At 42.2% G+C, this 15,077-nt stretch overlaps 3 protein-coding genes across 5 annotated transcripts; 2 read left to right on the forward strand and 1 right to left on the reverse strand.

Moving 5' to 3' along the window:
• Window positions 1-1,102: 1,102 nt before the first annotated feature.
• On the forward strand, window positions 1,103-5,569 carry LOC104433747 (nucleotide exchange factor SIL1). Of its 3 annotated transcripts, XM_010046606.3 has the most exons (8): window positions 1,103-1,647; window positions 1,867-1,958; window positions 2,654-2,804; window positions 3,950-4,077; window positions 4,170-4,328; window positions 4,404-4,589; window positions 4,786-4,992; window positions 5,086-5,569. In XM_010046606.3, the coding sequence occupies exons 1-8, from the start codon at window positions 1,395-1,397 to the stop codon at window positions 5,104-5,106; spliced, it is 1,197 nt and encodes a 398-aa protein (XP_010044908.1). In that variant the 5' UTR covers window positions 1,103-1,394; the 3' UTR covers window positions 5,107-5,569. The 3 variants fall into 3 exon arrangements, with proteins under 3 accessions (XP_010044908.1, XP_018724703.1, XP_018724702.1); XM_018869158.2 differs by lacking the exon at window positions 5,086-5,569 and having other exon boundaries at window positions 4,677-4,818; XM_018869157.2 differs by lacking the exon at window positions 5,086-5,569 and having other exon boundaries at window positions 4,674-4,796.
• Window positions 5,570-6,208: 639 nt separating this feature from the next.
• LOC108957812 (DNA repair RAD52-like protein 2, chloroplastic) lies at window positions 6,209-9,321 on the forward strand. The gene is made up of 4 exons (XM_018869160.2): window positions 6,209-6,822; window positions 6,921-6,958; window positions 7,855-7,946; window positions 8,975-9,321. Exons 1-4 carry the CDS (start codon window positions 6,416-6,418, stop codon window positions 9,110-9,112), a joined length of 675 nt encoding a protein of 224 aa, XP_018724705.2. The 5' UTR covers window positions 6,209-6,415; the 3' UTR covers window positions 9,113-9,321.
• Window positions 9,322-9,980: 659 nt separating this feature from the next.
• On the reverse strand, window positions 9,981-14,381 carry LOC104433748. Its single transcript, XM_010046607.3, has 10 exons — window positions 13,876-14,381; window positions 13,173-13,242; window positions 12,736-12,860; window positions 12,304-12,412; window positions 12,150-12,213; window positions 12,016-12,071; window positions 11,653-11,760; window positions 11,355-11,504; window positions 10,664-10,834; window positions 9,981-10,541 (listed from the first exon to the last, which is right to left on the reverse strand). The coding sequence occupies exons 1-10, from the start codon at window positions 14,166-14,168 to the stop codon at window positions 10,302-10,304; spliced, it is 1,386 nt and encodes a 461-aa protein (XP_010044909.2). The 5' UTR covers window positions 14,169-14,381; the 3' UTR covers window positions 9,981-10,301.
• Window positions 14,382-15,077: the final 696 nt, after the last annotated feature.

Genomic DNA, 15,077 nt, shown 5'->3' on the forward strand with positions numbered 1-15,077 from the left:
CGTGACCCTCTGGAACCTTGGCGACCACCAACATTCGGGGGTAGAAGAGGAATATGCAGAATTAGTGAGAGCAAGACTGAACGTAAAATTTTTATTTAACTCCAGCCTCTAGCATTCCGAACATGCTACGCTAGAATGGTAACGCTGGTTATGGCCTCAAGAGGAATACCTTCAGAAATGTGTTGCATTTACTAAATGGGCTTACAAATGTATTTGCATGTGGCGGAAGGGTCTTTGCGGGCCCCATTCAAGGCCTTTGCTAAACGCTCTTCGGCGAAGTTTTTAGGTTACTTTTTTTGGTTATCCGGAAGTTCATATACTTAAAAAAACATTTATTTAGCGTGAGTTCTCTCCCTCATCGAGAGGTCGAGAGTTCGAATTCTCTTGTTGCTAAAGTGTCTAAAATAGGGGAAGCTACATTTATATAGTGTGAGTTCTCTCTCTTATCGTAGAAGTCGAGGGGTCGAACTCTATTGTTGCTAAAGTATATGAAGTGGGAGTCCTGGTCTAGCCTCTCCTGAGGTTTACGTTTAAATAATGGCTTGCGGCGAGACTCAACGGTGCCACCGGGTACTGAACAGCTTGCGGCGAGGCCCAACAATACCACTAGGTATTGAATGGCTTGCGGCGAGGCCCAACAGTGTCACCGGGTACTGGGAGGTCGTGTGATCCTTCGAAATGTAATCTCCTATGGTTCCTCGATAAAAAAAAACATTTATTTGATACCATAAGTGAGATTTGCAGAATAAAATTAACGAATTCATGAAAAATAATAAATGGGGGGTTAAGTTTGTAAACCCATCGGGAAAATCAGTCCAGGATGGGATGATAACCTCTCATGCGAGATGGGTATAAAATCTAGGCCATCAAAATGGAACGGAAGGGGCACAAAAAAATTAAAATAAAAAATAAACAAATAAGTAAAGAAGACTTTGACCTGCAGTAGGGGACTTGTTCCCAATAGCACGTGTCGGCAATCGAGCGACGAGTGGTGATGCAACGAGCGACGGAAGCCAAGTCATCGAGAGTCCGAGAGCCGCTTGATCCGCGATGGACGGTCCTCGATTCGACGGCGTGACGTGTCCATTCGCAATCGCATGTTCTCGTCCGTTCCCTTCCCTCTCCCCCTTCTTCTCCTCCCCCTCCGCCGTCGGACTTCAAACATCAAATCCGCCTCCCCTCCGCCGCCCCCGCCATTATTATTATTATAGTTCCAGACGAGGCTCTCGATTCCGGCAGAGAGTCCCTCCGCTCGGATCATATCGCCGACCGCCGCCGGCAGTCCTGAAATCTTCCGCCGCCGCGAGTTCCTCTCTCCTATTCGCGAGCTCGAGAAGCAGCGGGTTTGAGCTCTCCTCCGAATCGCCCGCCTCCCGGAATCGAAGAAAGCTCGCATGGCGCGGTCTGCCCCGTTGCTGCCGCTGCCGCTGCTGCTGCTGCTGCTGGTGATAGCGGCGGCGGCGGCGCGTGCGGAGCGCGTGAACAGGTCGGCCTCCACGGGGCTGTCCTGGTCCACCGCGAAGGACGAGGCCGATCTGGTCAGGATGGCCGATCCTCAGGAGGATCCGGCGGCTCAGGCTGTTAACGAGCAGGACGGCCTCGATGGAGGGTTTTCTACCCTCGAAGGAATGTTGCAGTGGGCGATAGGTAGGCATATGTGCTCTTATCTCTCTCTCTCTCTCTCTTTTTTTTTTTTTTTTTTGGGGGGCGCGGAGAATTTAGTAGGGAACTCATTTGATTGGTGACGAGGTCGATCGATATTCATGAAGTATGCTTGTTGCAGAAGGGGTTTGTTTTCCAATTCTTGAGCTGGTATTGAGGTTAAAAGCTTGACTGAGTTGTTGGAATCGTCTGTGGTTTATCCAGGTTACTCCGATCCTGAGAAACTGAAGGAAACCGCGCAAGACGTTCAGCGAATGTCCGCCAGCGACGTCAAGAAGCGTCAGATGGAACTGAAGGTTGTGTTATATCGTCATCACTTTTCATATCGTTGAATCTCTTAAAGAAAGGAACTGTTTGCTCTTAATCTTATATGGGCTGGTAAAAGAGATTTGAAAGAGTTCTAGTTCAGTTGCTATTTGTTACCTTAAGTTGATACAGTTTTATCATGTCAGTAAGAGTTAAGAATGGTGTTGTATAATTGTGTACTTATACACATATCATCATAAGTTGTCTGTTGATTTGTCGGTGGCTCTATCTGCACATTGGCTGTTCCTTCTTATGCCCTCGATAAAATGACATTCCACATCACTTAGTACTTTGGAGGAACTGCTCTCTTTTAAGGCAAATCATTCTTATTTGCTTTTAAAGGATTTCCTTATTCTTAAAAATGATTCCATAATGCGGTACATTTTTCCTTTTGCAAAATTCTCTCCTGCTATTTAATAATACCTTTCTAAAGTTCTTCCTTTGTGGGGTCGGGAGAGTCTTTGCACCTTTGTCTTTTGTTGTCTTGCCATGCTAAAGGAGCTTAAGAATTTTTGAGACAAAGTGGTACTTCTTAGTGAATGCATATGATGATCTGTACCTTGTAAATTGGAATGCAATTCGCCAGTTTATTGAAATTATCAAGTGAGGATTTCTTTTTCCTTTGTTTCCCATTGCAATACGACATACATGATTTGGTCATTTGACTTCTTAATTGATCTCTTAGGAGCTCATGGAGAAACTAAAAATGCCATCAGACGCTCAATTGATGCAAATTGCTATAGATGATTTGAAGAATTCCTCCCTATCTTTGGAAGACCGCCATCGTGCTTTGCATGAGCTCTTGATACTTGTTGAGCCAATTGATAATGCAAATGGTATGTTGTTGTTGGTGCATACCTCCCTTGTTCTGGTCAATTTGGTCCATGCTTTGTGTTCTCATGCATAGTCTCTTCTACCTGCTTTAGAGCAAATGATGCTGACAAAATCTCATGTTTAAGAAAGCACAAAATAGCAACTCTCCTGAATATGAGCAGGCAGGGGTGAAAGAAGAATCCTGGTTTTTAAATACCTTGGGATGCCTACTTTATTAAACTGTCAGTTTTTGAGGAATCTTCTATCGAAAATTAAATTTTATTCTAACGTATGGGTGACCTTTATGTTTGTGTAATTTCTTGATTTTTATGGGGCACTTTCAGCAAAACTATGCTGTTTATGTAATTAGGTCAGATTGCTGATTTTACCTTACGCCCCTCACCAAATCAAATTTCCTGCTTATCCGGTGCTCCCCTTTTTTTGGCCTTGTTTCTCCAGAAAATTTTGAGATCTCTTATACCTTCCCTTTGGTCAGTTTCACATTATGTGGCATGTGAAGCCGATGCTCTCTGATCCTGAGCTTACTACATTAAGTTTTATCCATCAGACTTGGCAGTGGAAGTTTCTAAGTTCTTACCAAGGTTTGGAACTCTTAATAGTGGTTCAAAAGATTCTGCAACTTCAAGGAAGTTAACCTTTTGTATTTGAGCCAATCTTACAATAGAGAAATGACTGGTATTTAAAATTGAATATCCGATGGCTACAAAACTAAAAGTTAACCAGAGAACTGCACTGAGCTAGAGGCATTGGGCTTGTTGTTGCTGTGGATGGTATTTGTGGAGTGACTATCTAAATGGTTTTTGGTGAGTTTTTGGTTTTTGACTAGAGGGATTCCTTAGGTTCTCATTCTTGTAAAACTGCCATGTAAGATCATATTCTATTCGGCAAGTGGCTGGCTCATAAAGTGAGAACCTTACTTCTGAGTTGTGACTGCATCGGTGGGGTTCTGTTTTCGAGAACATCAGCAGAAATACCTCCGCAAACACATGATGAATTTTGTGGACCGATGAAAATTGAGGATATGCATTATATTTCTTGTTGTTGTGGTTGTTTCCCCAATTTCTTTCCTTTCCCGGTCCGAAATCTGGCATATTTTGTTTTTCTTGCTCTTTACATGACGACATGGTTTTTCTCATCGATGTTATAGATTTGCCTAAAATTGGGGGGCTTGCTGTGGTTATAAGAGAGCTCGACCATCCTGATCCTGACGTAAGGAAACTTTCTGCATGGGTTCTGGGGAAAGCCAGTCAGAATAATCCTCTCATCCAAAGGCAGGTATGTTTTCCTTCCATAACTCTGTAATGTGGGTTTTTACATGCCATGTTGCATTTGATCATCAATCTAATTGAGACATTTTCTTGTCTCAGGTCTTGGAGTTGGGGGCACTAGCGAAGCTGATGATGATGGTAAAATCTGAGCATGTGGAAGAAGCCACTAAAGCATTGTATGCTGTTTCTGCTTTGATTCGAAATAATATAGCTGGTCAGCAGTTATTTTATGCACAAGCAGGCGATTTAATGCTTCAGGTAATGTCGTCACATGAGGTTAGATATTTATGCTTAAGAGAGTGGCTCGACACTCATGGATTTCTGTATCTTTAGGACATTTTGAGCAACTCAAGTATTGATATTAGACTCCGGAGAAAGGCTGTGTTTCTTGTTGGTGATCTGGCGGAGCGCCAATTAGAAGCTTTGAATGAAGATGAGCTACCTTTCTTCAGCAACAAATTGTTCTTAAAGGCCGTGGTTGATCTGATGGCATCGACTGACCTCGATCTCCAGGAAAAGGTACTTGTCTGAGTACATCCATGTTCTCACTGCTCTGCTAATTTTTGCAACACATCTGATTGAGTACATCTCCCCATGGGACAGCAGACTGGTGTGAAATGCAAATTGTTCTGCATTCCGAGTATGGAAGCCTGATAACTTAATTTAGTACTCATGTTGAGTAAATCCGTGTGGTCTCTTGATTGGGTGACTCCAGGCACTCACTGCAGTCAAGAGTCTTCTGCATCTAAGATCTACCCAAGCTCTAATTTTCAAGGAGTTCTGTGGTCTGGACGCGGCATTGGAGAGTATGCGCCAGCAATTAGAGGATTTGATGGCTGAAGAATTTCGGAGAGATTATGCGACGGATGTAGAAAGTCTTCGCAGAGAAGTGGAGTTAATTTATCAGCGGAAGCTGGGAAAGGTTGGGAAACCCCCCCTTGTGCTTGGAAAATAATACTTTTGTGTGTTTCCTTTCAGTTTAGTCTAAGGCTTGCACACCGATTGTCTTCTGCAGGTGATGCAGGTTCCGACTTGATGCCACAGAAGCACAAAGCCCTGATTGGCACTTATAAGTCGCTAGCGTGCAATGCTCAGGCTGTCGAGATGTTTTCACAAGTCACTGTCAACCAAGAGGAGGAAGTTTGTGTGGATCATCTGATATCCGAGAGAAAGGATCCTTTTCTCTGTGGAAAATTCTTTTAAAAAATATGTCTATCCGATTGACGATTCACGTTGATGACTCAATAGGGTAATTACGATGTCGGTTTGATTTCTTCGGTCCAGCATTCTTATAGGCTTAAATTTGTACTTTGCTAACAATTAGCGCGACATAGATTGACCTCATAATTGGCAGAGTCATTGTTTCTGCTTTTCATCACTTAGGTAGGTAGTAGGGAAAGGCAAGCTAAAGCTACGGGGTGCTGCAGAATCATCTGCGATTTTTTAAGCGCAAACCCGTGAGATTTTCCTCGTATAAATCTTCATTTCACTCTCTTGTATATCGGTATTCTAATACTGAATCTCCAAATTTCTGCCGAGGGTGTTATTTCGGCAAAAGCTTTTGACGCAAATCCATGGAAGCACGGCTGCCGTTCTTGTTGGAAAGAACGGAACGCAAGGAAGGCAGTCCATACGTGATCGGGAGCTGTACCTTTGAATTACCGTTCTGCAACTAGTAGTTAATGGGAGCTATGTCTTTGAATTACCGTTTTGCAACTAGTAGTTAATCCGAGCGAACTGTTTAAGCACGTGTAACCAAAGATATAACTCGACCGCTTTACTAGCCGATCGTTTTTGATCGTCGCTTGGATATAAGAAGCCCGTTTCGATCCCAATCTGGCCATTTAGAACTCAGTTCATCCATGCTAATTGGGGACGAATGGGGAGAACATGGAGAGCAGTTGATTGCCACTTTTATGTCCCCGTCGAATGGCCAACCGAAAAAAGGAATATTAGCTCTTTAAAAAAAATGTTCAATAATTGCGCCTTTGACTCGGAAAGACTTGTAAAAAAAAAAAGGGACAGAAACAGAGACGAGCCCCGTGGCATGCAGAAAATTCCGAGGCGAAATTCAGACACGAGGCGGCCGGGGCGAGCGGGATGACGTTAAGACATAACGCAGCGATTCTCCATCCCCAGATTAAAACGGCTAATAGTATTAGCACCCCGACAGGTCTCTCTGGCTCGGCGTTTTCACCGACTCGGTTCCCCGAACTCAGTTTCGACCAGGTCAGACCTCAAGAATCCGAGAGAAGCAGAAGAGGAAGGAAAGGGTAGCAGCCAGCCCCACTCATCTCAAACCCTCTCCCTCTCCCGCTCAAGGCGCCGCCCGATTCTTCCCCGAAATGGCGTTGCAGAGCAATAATTGCGTCCCCTTCCTCCTCTCAAAACCTTCCTCCTCGCCCCGCACCGACCGCCCTGTCCTCTCCCCCGCCCTCCGACCCCGCCCCTTCGCCCCCGCCGCCGCCGTCGTCCTGAGGAGATCCCCGCCGCCGCGTCTCGTCCGCCTGGCGCGCGCGAGCGCCGGGGGCGACGCCGCCAGCAGCAGCAGCAGCAGCAACATGAAGAAAGGATCGGTGCCGAATTCCAACTACGTGGTGCCGCTGGACCGGTCCTTCTCCTCCTCCTACTCCTCGTTCGTTACGCGGCCCCTCGTGGAGATACTCCGCGACCTCAACAAGAGGATCCCCGACGACGTCGTCCGGCCCCGCCCCCCGCACGACCACGCCTCCTCCCCCAACTCCATTCCCTGGTCGGTTCGTCGGTTCGATTTTTCTTTTCCCGGTTTTGGAAATGATGTCTGTGGTTGATCTGATCTGATGGTGCTGGTTTGATGTCTGTTGTTCTTAGGTACCACGCCAATCGGATGATGAGCTTCTATGCCCCTGGTTTGTGGCTTTCCTCCTCTCATTTTTTTTTTTTTGAAGCTATGTTTGATGCATCGCGTCTTTGTCGACGTTGTCTATCTAGTGAGATGCAAATTTTTTATTTTTTATTTTTGGCGTAATTCAGTTTTGTGGCGGTGCGGGTTATCATTGTATTGTCTCCTGAAATGTCCATGGCCTGTATCCTGCTAATATTTTGTGCTCGTTTCCCTCCTTGAGAATGTGGTTGTTTGGACTGCAGTGATTCCCAACCTCTGCAATTCCTCCTTGCTAAGTGTCTCATCCTAGCTATGCTTCGATAATTGGTGTCTTGTGCCTAGATATTCCCATATGACGTCTTTCTGAATTTGTTGTTGTTTCTTGATGACAACCATTTATCCGCTCTGATGTTATGTTACTCGATGCTTGTATAAGTATCGATTTCCTGTTTTTTGGTGGTGTCAAAACTAGCTGCTTATGTTTGATTCGGCTGCATTGTGAAATTTCCTAGCAGGACTTGCATCTTGATATTATACTGGTGCTCCTGCCAGTGCTCTCTCCTGTTGACTGCTCTCTCCCAATTAAGATTGTGACTGATCTAATCTTTATTTTGAGGAGTTCTCGAATAACATTCATTTTGGTGTTAGCTGTCCCATCATCCATTTCTTTGACCTGACCCATCTCGCGTTTTCCTCCTCCTTCACATTGGCATGTATTTATTTGTGAATTGTGTGCAAAAGTACAACCTCCCTTGCTCTTTCTGTGATTAACTTTTAGAATGACTCCCAAAGTTTTACTGGAAACTTTGGGGGCTCATTTAAGCACATGTCATGTCATATCAGTAGCTCATATGTAAGTCTTTTGCCGTTGAACTCTTTGATGTTCTGTATGGTATGGAGATGCTAACAGCGATTATGCAGGGTGGTGCGGAGAAATACGTGATGTTATATATTCTGACAGCGGGAGTGTGACTGTGGTGTATCGTGTTACCATAAGGGGATCTGATGGAGAGGTGAGGCTCTTATTTCATCCTTCATGATCCTTCTTTCATAAAAAATAAACTATTGGGTATCTTTGACATTATAGAGGAATATTATTGTTAGAGGTAGTCTAGGATTAGAATCTTCCATGACAAACTGTCCTGTGAAACCATCGTAGCCTTCTTGCAAGGTTGCCCTTGGCATGTGTAATGGAAATGAAAAGCTCTTGCAAGAGCTGGCTGTTTGAATGTTCCTCGCTTCAATCTCTCTGAGTCTCTCTTTTCTGGTACAAATTTTTTTCTTTCCTGATCAGATTTCATTGCCCTTGTGTTACTGGATATCTAGTATCAGTTATCCGAGGAAATTAAATGCATTTTATCTTTGCATCAGCATTATGGATGAGGTGACAGATGTTATTAATCATGCAAGTGGATACTAATGGTAGACTACAATATGATGTATGCTAGTTTATCTGGGTCTTCACGAATGTGATATTGTTTGGTGAAGCTGTGGGAAAAGTTGCTTTTCGGCTATTCCTTTAATTCCCACATTGAGTTTCAAAGGTTCCTATTGAGTTTCTCATCAGCAATTGGGGCATCAGTTTACCAGTGTAAAAGGCTTGGAAATATCAAGGGCCGAAAACATTACTTGAATATGGAAAACTGCGCAAGGGAGAAAACTATACACAAGATATAAAACTGGTGCTGATGATAATGGTTGTTTTTCTTTTTTGGGGTGGAGTTGGGGGTTATTGTTGGGCGGGGAGGAGAGAGTAGTAATTTGTGTGGTTACTTTTTGTATTTTCTTGTAGTACTTGTGAACTCTTATGACCACTATGGTTTCCAATCATCTCCAATCAATGCGCAGTAATTAATGGTTTGTCTTGTTTATTATTGGAAACTTTGGACAGAAAAAAGGTTATCTTTTCACTTGAAGATCCCATGTGTAATATTCATGATAATCTTTTTTTTTTTTTTTTTTTGTTCAGATAACTGCATGCTTATCGTATGATAATCCTGCAGTGTTATCCCTAACCTGCAAACCATGCATGTTTATGCAGGCATATCGAGAGTCAAGTGGGACGGTTTCATGCAGCCATGGTGAACTTGCAGACCCAGTGGCTGCAGCAGAGGAAATAGCTTTCTGTAGAGCATGTGCTCGGTTTGGCTTAGGCCTGTATCTTTATCATGAAGAGTAGACGCCGTGCTCTTTGAGGGCATCAACTTTGTTTGTTTCATTCAAAAATTGGCTTTAGTTTGTCAGACTTTACCAATATGTGTACATACAAAGTAGATGAGATGTGGTCATCCCTCATATTCACAGACAGAATAGGATTGTGAATATCAAGGCTTAGATTTACAACTTGAATAAAAATTTCTCATGGATTTAGCACATAGAGTTTTGCGACTTAGAATTAGTTTATGATCTTCATTACTTGTGATGCTGGACCTCCTTTTTCTCTGTCGTCAACGTGTGATGGCTCAATAGGATACGAAAATGCCAACATTCCTGAAGCTTGGCTGTACTGCCTCGGAGATATCTGAGTCCTCAGAAATTATTTACTCAGCCTTGTTTTGAGCTTTCAACTGGATGGATTAGTTCTCTTTACAATCGAGCCGGGCCCTTATTGTTAAATAAACGACAGTGGTCGGAATTCTGAGGCCAGTGGACACACTTGTGCTGTCACAGCCATTCATCTAGGCTTGAGCATTTGGGGTTACGGAGTTGCTGTCCTATTTCCCTTGTCCATGCCAGGAGTCTCTGTGATTGCCATTGCTCGGTACAAACTTCAGAATCATGGTCGCCATTTTTCTTTAGGCTTTAGGGAATACTCTATGCTGCTCAACCTAATCGATGGAAGACAGCTTCTGGATAAGTTTATTGTGCAGTTCAGACAACTATATATTGATAATTTCCACAGGCTACACTCGACTAAGCAATTCTTTGAAACGCCGGGAAAACTATACCTGCAAGGCAATCCTAGATTTTCCACTGGCACGTGCGGGCGGCAATCCTTAGAATGTGAGATTTATGCTTGATAAATCAAGGGGGAGCACAGTTAAATATCATCAGAATCTGCACCAGATAGTTCACATAAATCTACACATATCTTTCATCAAATAGCATCAACAATACATATTTCCCCCCGCAGTGAAAGATGGAGCTTCAAATGTCATTTGTCTACACGTTTCCACATATTTCTTCAGACACCCAGAAAATTATTCCTATACAGAACATAGGACCCCAGGATGGTAAAAGGAGGGACACCCTATCCAATACATTTACAACAGTTTCTGTAAAATTCAACAAGCACCAAAAATCTGCTATCCCCTTATAGATTCTTGACACGACCTTCCCATCAGAAAGAGTCCTGAACCCTTCCATAATTAAGGCCTCAAAAGTTTGGGACCTGTGTTTGAAGCTATCCATGATGTAACGACATCTACAAGCACATCTACGTCTTTAGATATTTGTGCACGAAGAATCTTTGACCTCGGGTCAACACCTAAAGTATTTCCCATCTCTTTGGCAACTGTCTCCCACGGTGTTCCGACTGTCAAATTTGTGAGGAACTCACTTCCCCTGTTTACTGCATCAGCCATTGCAGGTGGAACATCTGGAAGAGCCTGCGGAAAAAACATGCTCTGATGAGCCTTTAATAACAGGTCGAAGGCGACCCAAAATTTCAACTATGAATTATATCTGGAACAGTAAAGGTTTATCTTTGCAAATACCCATGCAGATATACCTGCTGCAGAGGAAGACCGTGATCTCCTGGCAACAAACGAATTGACATGTCCAGCATTGAACTAATAGCCGATTCTGAACTGAGGACCTGTGCTAGTGTTGACGTTTCATCGATGGAATCGTCCTTAAATTTGATCAAAAGATTCCTTGAGATTCCGTAATAGGACTTTATCTGGAATGTCCGGCAATATTAATAATAAGAACAAACGTGATCCTTGAGCCCGAAACAAAGAAAAAATGAAAAAAGCTAAGATGATCCATATTGTTTCAGAAAAAGAGAATGCTGTTACATTACATGATAGAGCAGCGTTCAATAACAATGTGAAATAGACTTGCTAAGTTGCTAACAATAATATCAAAGAGGCCTGATATAAAATCTACATGCATAAACTCCTAAAAGAGAACACAACATTACGATCTGATTCTATTAATGAAATTGAACTCCCCCCCCAACAAAAAAAAAGGAAAAAAAAGATTCTATTAATGAAATTGAGAATGCACGACTATGATAACCCAATAAAATCCGAAACGCTTCACAAGACTTGCTGAGAGAACTTATCACTATACAGCAGAAAAGAATATTCAACGATAGCTCACATATGATATTATTCAAACATAAGATAGTCAATCAAGAAGGAAATTAACATGAAAACCATTCCACTAAATAAAACATGTTTCAAGCATTCACGTACAAGTCGCCGAGTTTCTTCTGGCTTTGGAGAAAAGTCCTCCCTCCCCTTGACCAAGTCCATGTACAATGGAGGGAGTTGCTCAACTAAAGGAAGTACTTGCTTCATGATGGGAGGGCTGAGGTTCTCTAATTGCTTTATAGTCATTTCTGCCTGCATGAATGTCATGAAAGACATCACTTATCACAGTAGAAATCCTAACACCTAGGAAAATGACTTGAGGAGAAATATTATTCTAAAGCTAAATCCCTACTTGATCTAAGATCAGATAGTACAGAAGCTAACAACTCATGAAATTTACCCCTAGTCTGACTGTCGGTGATGATGCAATTTGGGATAAAAATGGACCCAAGCTTTGGGCCACTGGAACCAGAACAGGTGAGAACAAAGGAATAGCCAAGCTCGCCTCCTGCCAAACAAATAAATTCTCATAGCACATCAAGGAATTGTCTTCCTGTAAGTGCAAGTAGATATGCACAAAATGATACACATGAAAGCTTAAAATAAAGAAGAAACCAACCAGTTATATGGGAGGAAACTCAATTTCAGTTTTAGTGAAGTGTTTCACTAATAAATCTTTTTGAATATCCTGACTAGTGGAGAGAATCGAGATAAATTTTTTTATTTTATTTTATTAAATTTGCAGTGCTAGCAGGACAAGTACCTTGTTGTTGAACGCCATTAATATGTTTCCATTTCTTTGCACAGCATATCTTGATCCTGATCAAATGGATAGTTTAGAATTTAGGTAGAAGCAGTTACTCTGTTGCAAGTAGTAATCACAGCACTTTTCCCTACCAATCAAAAGATGGATGACGGATCCCAACGAGTGTCCGATGCCAAAAGTGGGAAGATCATGTACCTATACAGTAGCTAATTAGTCCCTCCACATGTGTCTTTGAAAAAGAGAAAATAGACCTGAATAATTGGTCTATCCTTCAAATTAACTCACTATGTCTTGTAGATACCGATGACAACGATCAAATTTGAATTGCACTTCATCTGCAATGAAGAAGTGATCAAACCCACTGGGATATGGTGTCGCAATCACTAAAATACCCCTATATCACCACAAAAAGTTCAATGATGCTTGTCCCGGTTGAGAATCAATATCTATCATAATCATCAGCAAAGTATTGGGTATATAGAGAAGAATTATTTGGGTATAACAATATTCAAAACTATCACAATCCAGTCAAATATCAGTACACTATCAAATGCTGGCCAACCCAACATATTATGAAAGGATAATTAAAAAAATTACAGCAAAAGAAAAGGATGTTTATACACAATTGCAGATAAGTCTTCACAAAGAATAATAATAATAATAAAAATGAGTATTATAATACCAAAAAAATGCTTTCATTTTGGAGGAAAGACTCACTTTTCTGCAAGCCGCTCAAGGAATAGACGGTAGGTTAGCTGAGGGGCTGCTCCCACAAATATTCCACCGATAAAATGTACAACTGCATTTGGCTGTGAGTGTCTTGGTTTAAGGACCCAAGAACCCTGTGAAGAAATTTGCTCAAATTATTTACGAAGATGATGGCAAAGTCTAAACAACAAATATGAAATGACATGCTTTCCAATGGCTTTCATCTCAATTTTCAACACTCCCACACTCTCGTTTTCCATCTAAATGAAACAAGTAATAGAGAGGTGCCTTCTCCATCAACCTAACAGAAATGTCCTTCCTCTATTTAACGAGTGTATTTCCCAGAATTATATCATCAAACCTAACAGGACAACAAGTGAGCAACCGAAACATCCAACTCAAAGTGCATTTATCTGATGTCTGGTGAAAAGAGAGCAAGAAAGCACCTCAATTTGGCTCCAGTCCCCTGTAATACCCCAAGCATTTTGAGACTGGCGTACTGTCTCAGTAAGCACTCTGCAAAACACAAAAAGAGTGACTTGGCTTTCTGATTGTGGAATTGTAACGAGGAAAGGGGTTATGCATGGAAAGCTAAATCCCACACTTTTATAAGATGACAGAATCAGCACTCGCATTAGACTAATACATCAGCTCCAATTAGTACATCTTGATCAAAGGGTCATCAATAACTGTATAGGTGTTGGAACAAGTACTCTTTTTGTGCCTTTTGTGATAACAAGTTTAAGTCAACGAGCTCCAAATAAGTGAGAGGCACGCATGTGAATCTTTTTGACTCGTGCGAAGTTGTGAGGTGGGTATAGAAGAAACTTCATAAGAGACTGAACAGTAGGTTATCATCGTATGCTGACATGGAGTGCAAATGCGAAAGCAACCATGTTTCGAGGAATCGGTCGCACCTCTGATTTTGATTATGATAAGCTGACCCGAGACTCGTTCCATTTAATTTAATATGATCAAAGCAATCGGAATCTATCCACAGTAATCGCAAAAAATTCTAATCGAAATTTTGCTCAAATTGAATTGCCGACGATCCTATAAGCAGGCAAATCCGGAAGACTAAACACGTCAATACCTATAGAAAATAGGGTACACAATCGAACAGATTCGACAGAGAGCAGAAACTATCACCTCTCAATCTCGCTGTAAAGTCGAATCCCCGTGGACTGAGACGGCGGCGGCTGCGGCGGCTGCTGCGGCGGTGGCGGCGGCGGTCCCCGATTACCGTCGTCGTAGCTGCAACGGACTCTGCTCCGCTGCGGCTGCGGCCGCTTCACGGCGATCGAGCGGCGGCCCCGGAGGGAACGAGCAGCGACGTCGCAACGGCCTCGGGGAGGAACCGGCGGCCTCCGCTCGCTCCTTCCGGCGCCGAGGGCGGCGAGGCTCCGGTGCGGATGGAGCTGAAGCCAGCTGGAACTCGCCATCAGCCGCGTAATCTCCGTCTCGAGCGACGGCGTGTCGAGGGCTCGTTCGGGACGATCGCCGGTTGCTTCCAGGAGACGGTGCTTATTTGTCTGGTGTGTCTGGTTGGGGTTTGGATTTTCCGAGAGAGAGGGTGACGAGATGTTTAAGTTAATTGACGTTAATGGCGAAGTTGTCGGTTTGAAAAGCTCGGAGAAACCGAAGAGCAGGACAGAAAGGCCCCCGTACCGTTCGGACCAACCAAATCCAATCTCTGCATATTCAATTTTATTCACTTTTTACGTGTATTTCACACCACCCCCCAAAAAAAAACTCTTTTCGCGGAGGAATCATTCGACGTCTCTACGGTCAATATCTTGAAAACTCCGAAAATAATATATTTATAATAAATTTATTATAAATTAATTTTTTGATAATAAAAATTTTCAAATTCATATATTTATGATAAATATACTATTCGCTAATTCCCATTAAATTTTACTATTAAATTGTGAGTTAGATGACACGCGATATTTTTTTTTGGTCGAAGATGACATACAGTTGACATTCGTTTGTTATAAATATATAAATTTTATGATTTTTTGTGATATTAATTTAATTTGACGAAAATTAATAATAGATAAATTTATCATAAATATTTTGATGTTTATTCGGGATTTTTCGTAATATTAACAATTTTTTTTTTTGCACTTCAAAATCAATCTTTACATCAAAATCATCCATCATTATCCAGGTCACAAGCAGTCAAATTTTTTTTTTTTTCTCACTTCTTATTTTCCTCATTTCTAATTTGTCAATTGGAGGGAAAAGAACAATGAAAGAGAAAAAAAGGTAACTATTTATTTAATCAAACCTAAAATAGCAGAATGTTCAGTTGGGCCGGCAGTTATCGAGTAAAAAAGACAAGCGGA

Source organism: Eucalyptus grandis, chromosome 2 (genome assembly GCF_016545825.1).
Source record: "Eucalyptus grandis isolate ANBG69807.140 chromosome 2, ASM1654582v1, whole genome shotgun sequence".
NCBI lineage: Eukaryota > Viridiplantae > Streptophyta > Magnoliopsida > Myrtales > Myrtaceae > Eucalyptus > Eucalyptus grandis.

Bases quoted from the DNA above. Each gene is read 5' to 3' on its own strand.
- LOC104433748 (XM_010046607.3), bottom strand. From the start codon at position 14,168: ATGGCGAGTTCCAGCTGGCTTCAGCTCCATCCGCACCGGAGCCTCGCC. The intron at 12,861-13,172 runs GTGCTTTCTTGC...ATTTCTTCACAG, and splicing joins GGGACTGGAGCCAAATTGAG to GGTTCTTGGGTCCTTAAACC. The intron at 12,214-12,303 runs GTGAGTTAATTT...GCTACTGTATAG, and splicing joins ATCGGTATCTACAAGACATA to GTACATGATCTTCCCACTTT.
- LOC104433747 (XM_010046606.3), top strand. From the start codon at position 1,395: ATGGCGCGGTCTGCCCCGTTGCTGCCGCTGCCGCTGCTGCTGCTGCTG. The intron at 2,805-3,949 runs GTATGTTGTTGT...TCGATGTTATAG, and splicing joins GCCAATTGATAATGCAAATG to ATTTGCCTAAAATTGGGGGG. The intron at 4,590-4,785 runs GTACTTGTCTGA...GGGTGACTCCAG, and splicing joins ACCTCGATCTCCAGGAAAAG to GCACTCACTGCAGTCAAGAG.
- LOC108957812 (XM_018869160.2), top strand. From the start codon at position 6,416: ATGGCGTTGCAGAGCAATAATTGCGTCCCCTTCCTCCTCTCAAAACCT. The intron at 6,959-7,854 runs GTTTGTGGCTTT...GCGATTATGCAG, and splicing joins GATGAGCTTCTATGCCCCTG to GGTGGTGCGGAGAAATACGT. The intron at 7,947-8,974 runs GTGAGGCTCTTA...ATGTTTATGCAG, and splicing joins TAAGGGGATCTGATGGAGAG to GCATATCGAGAGTCAAGTGG.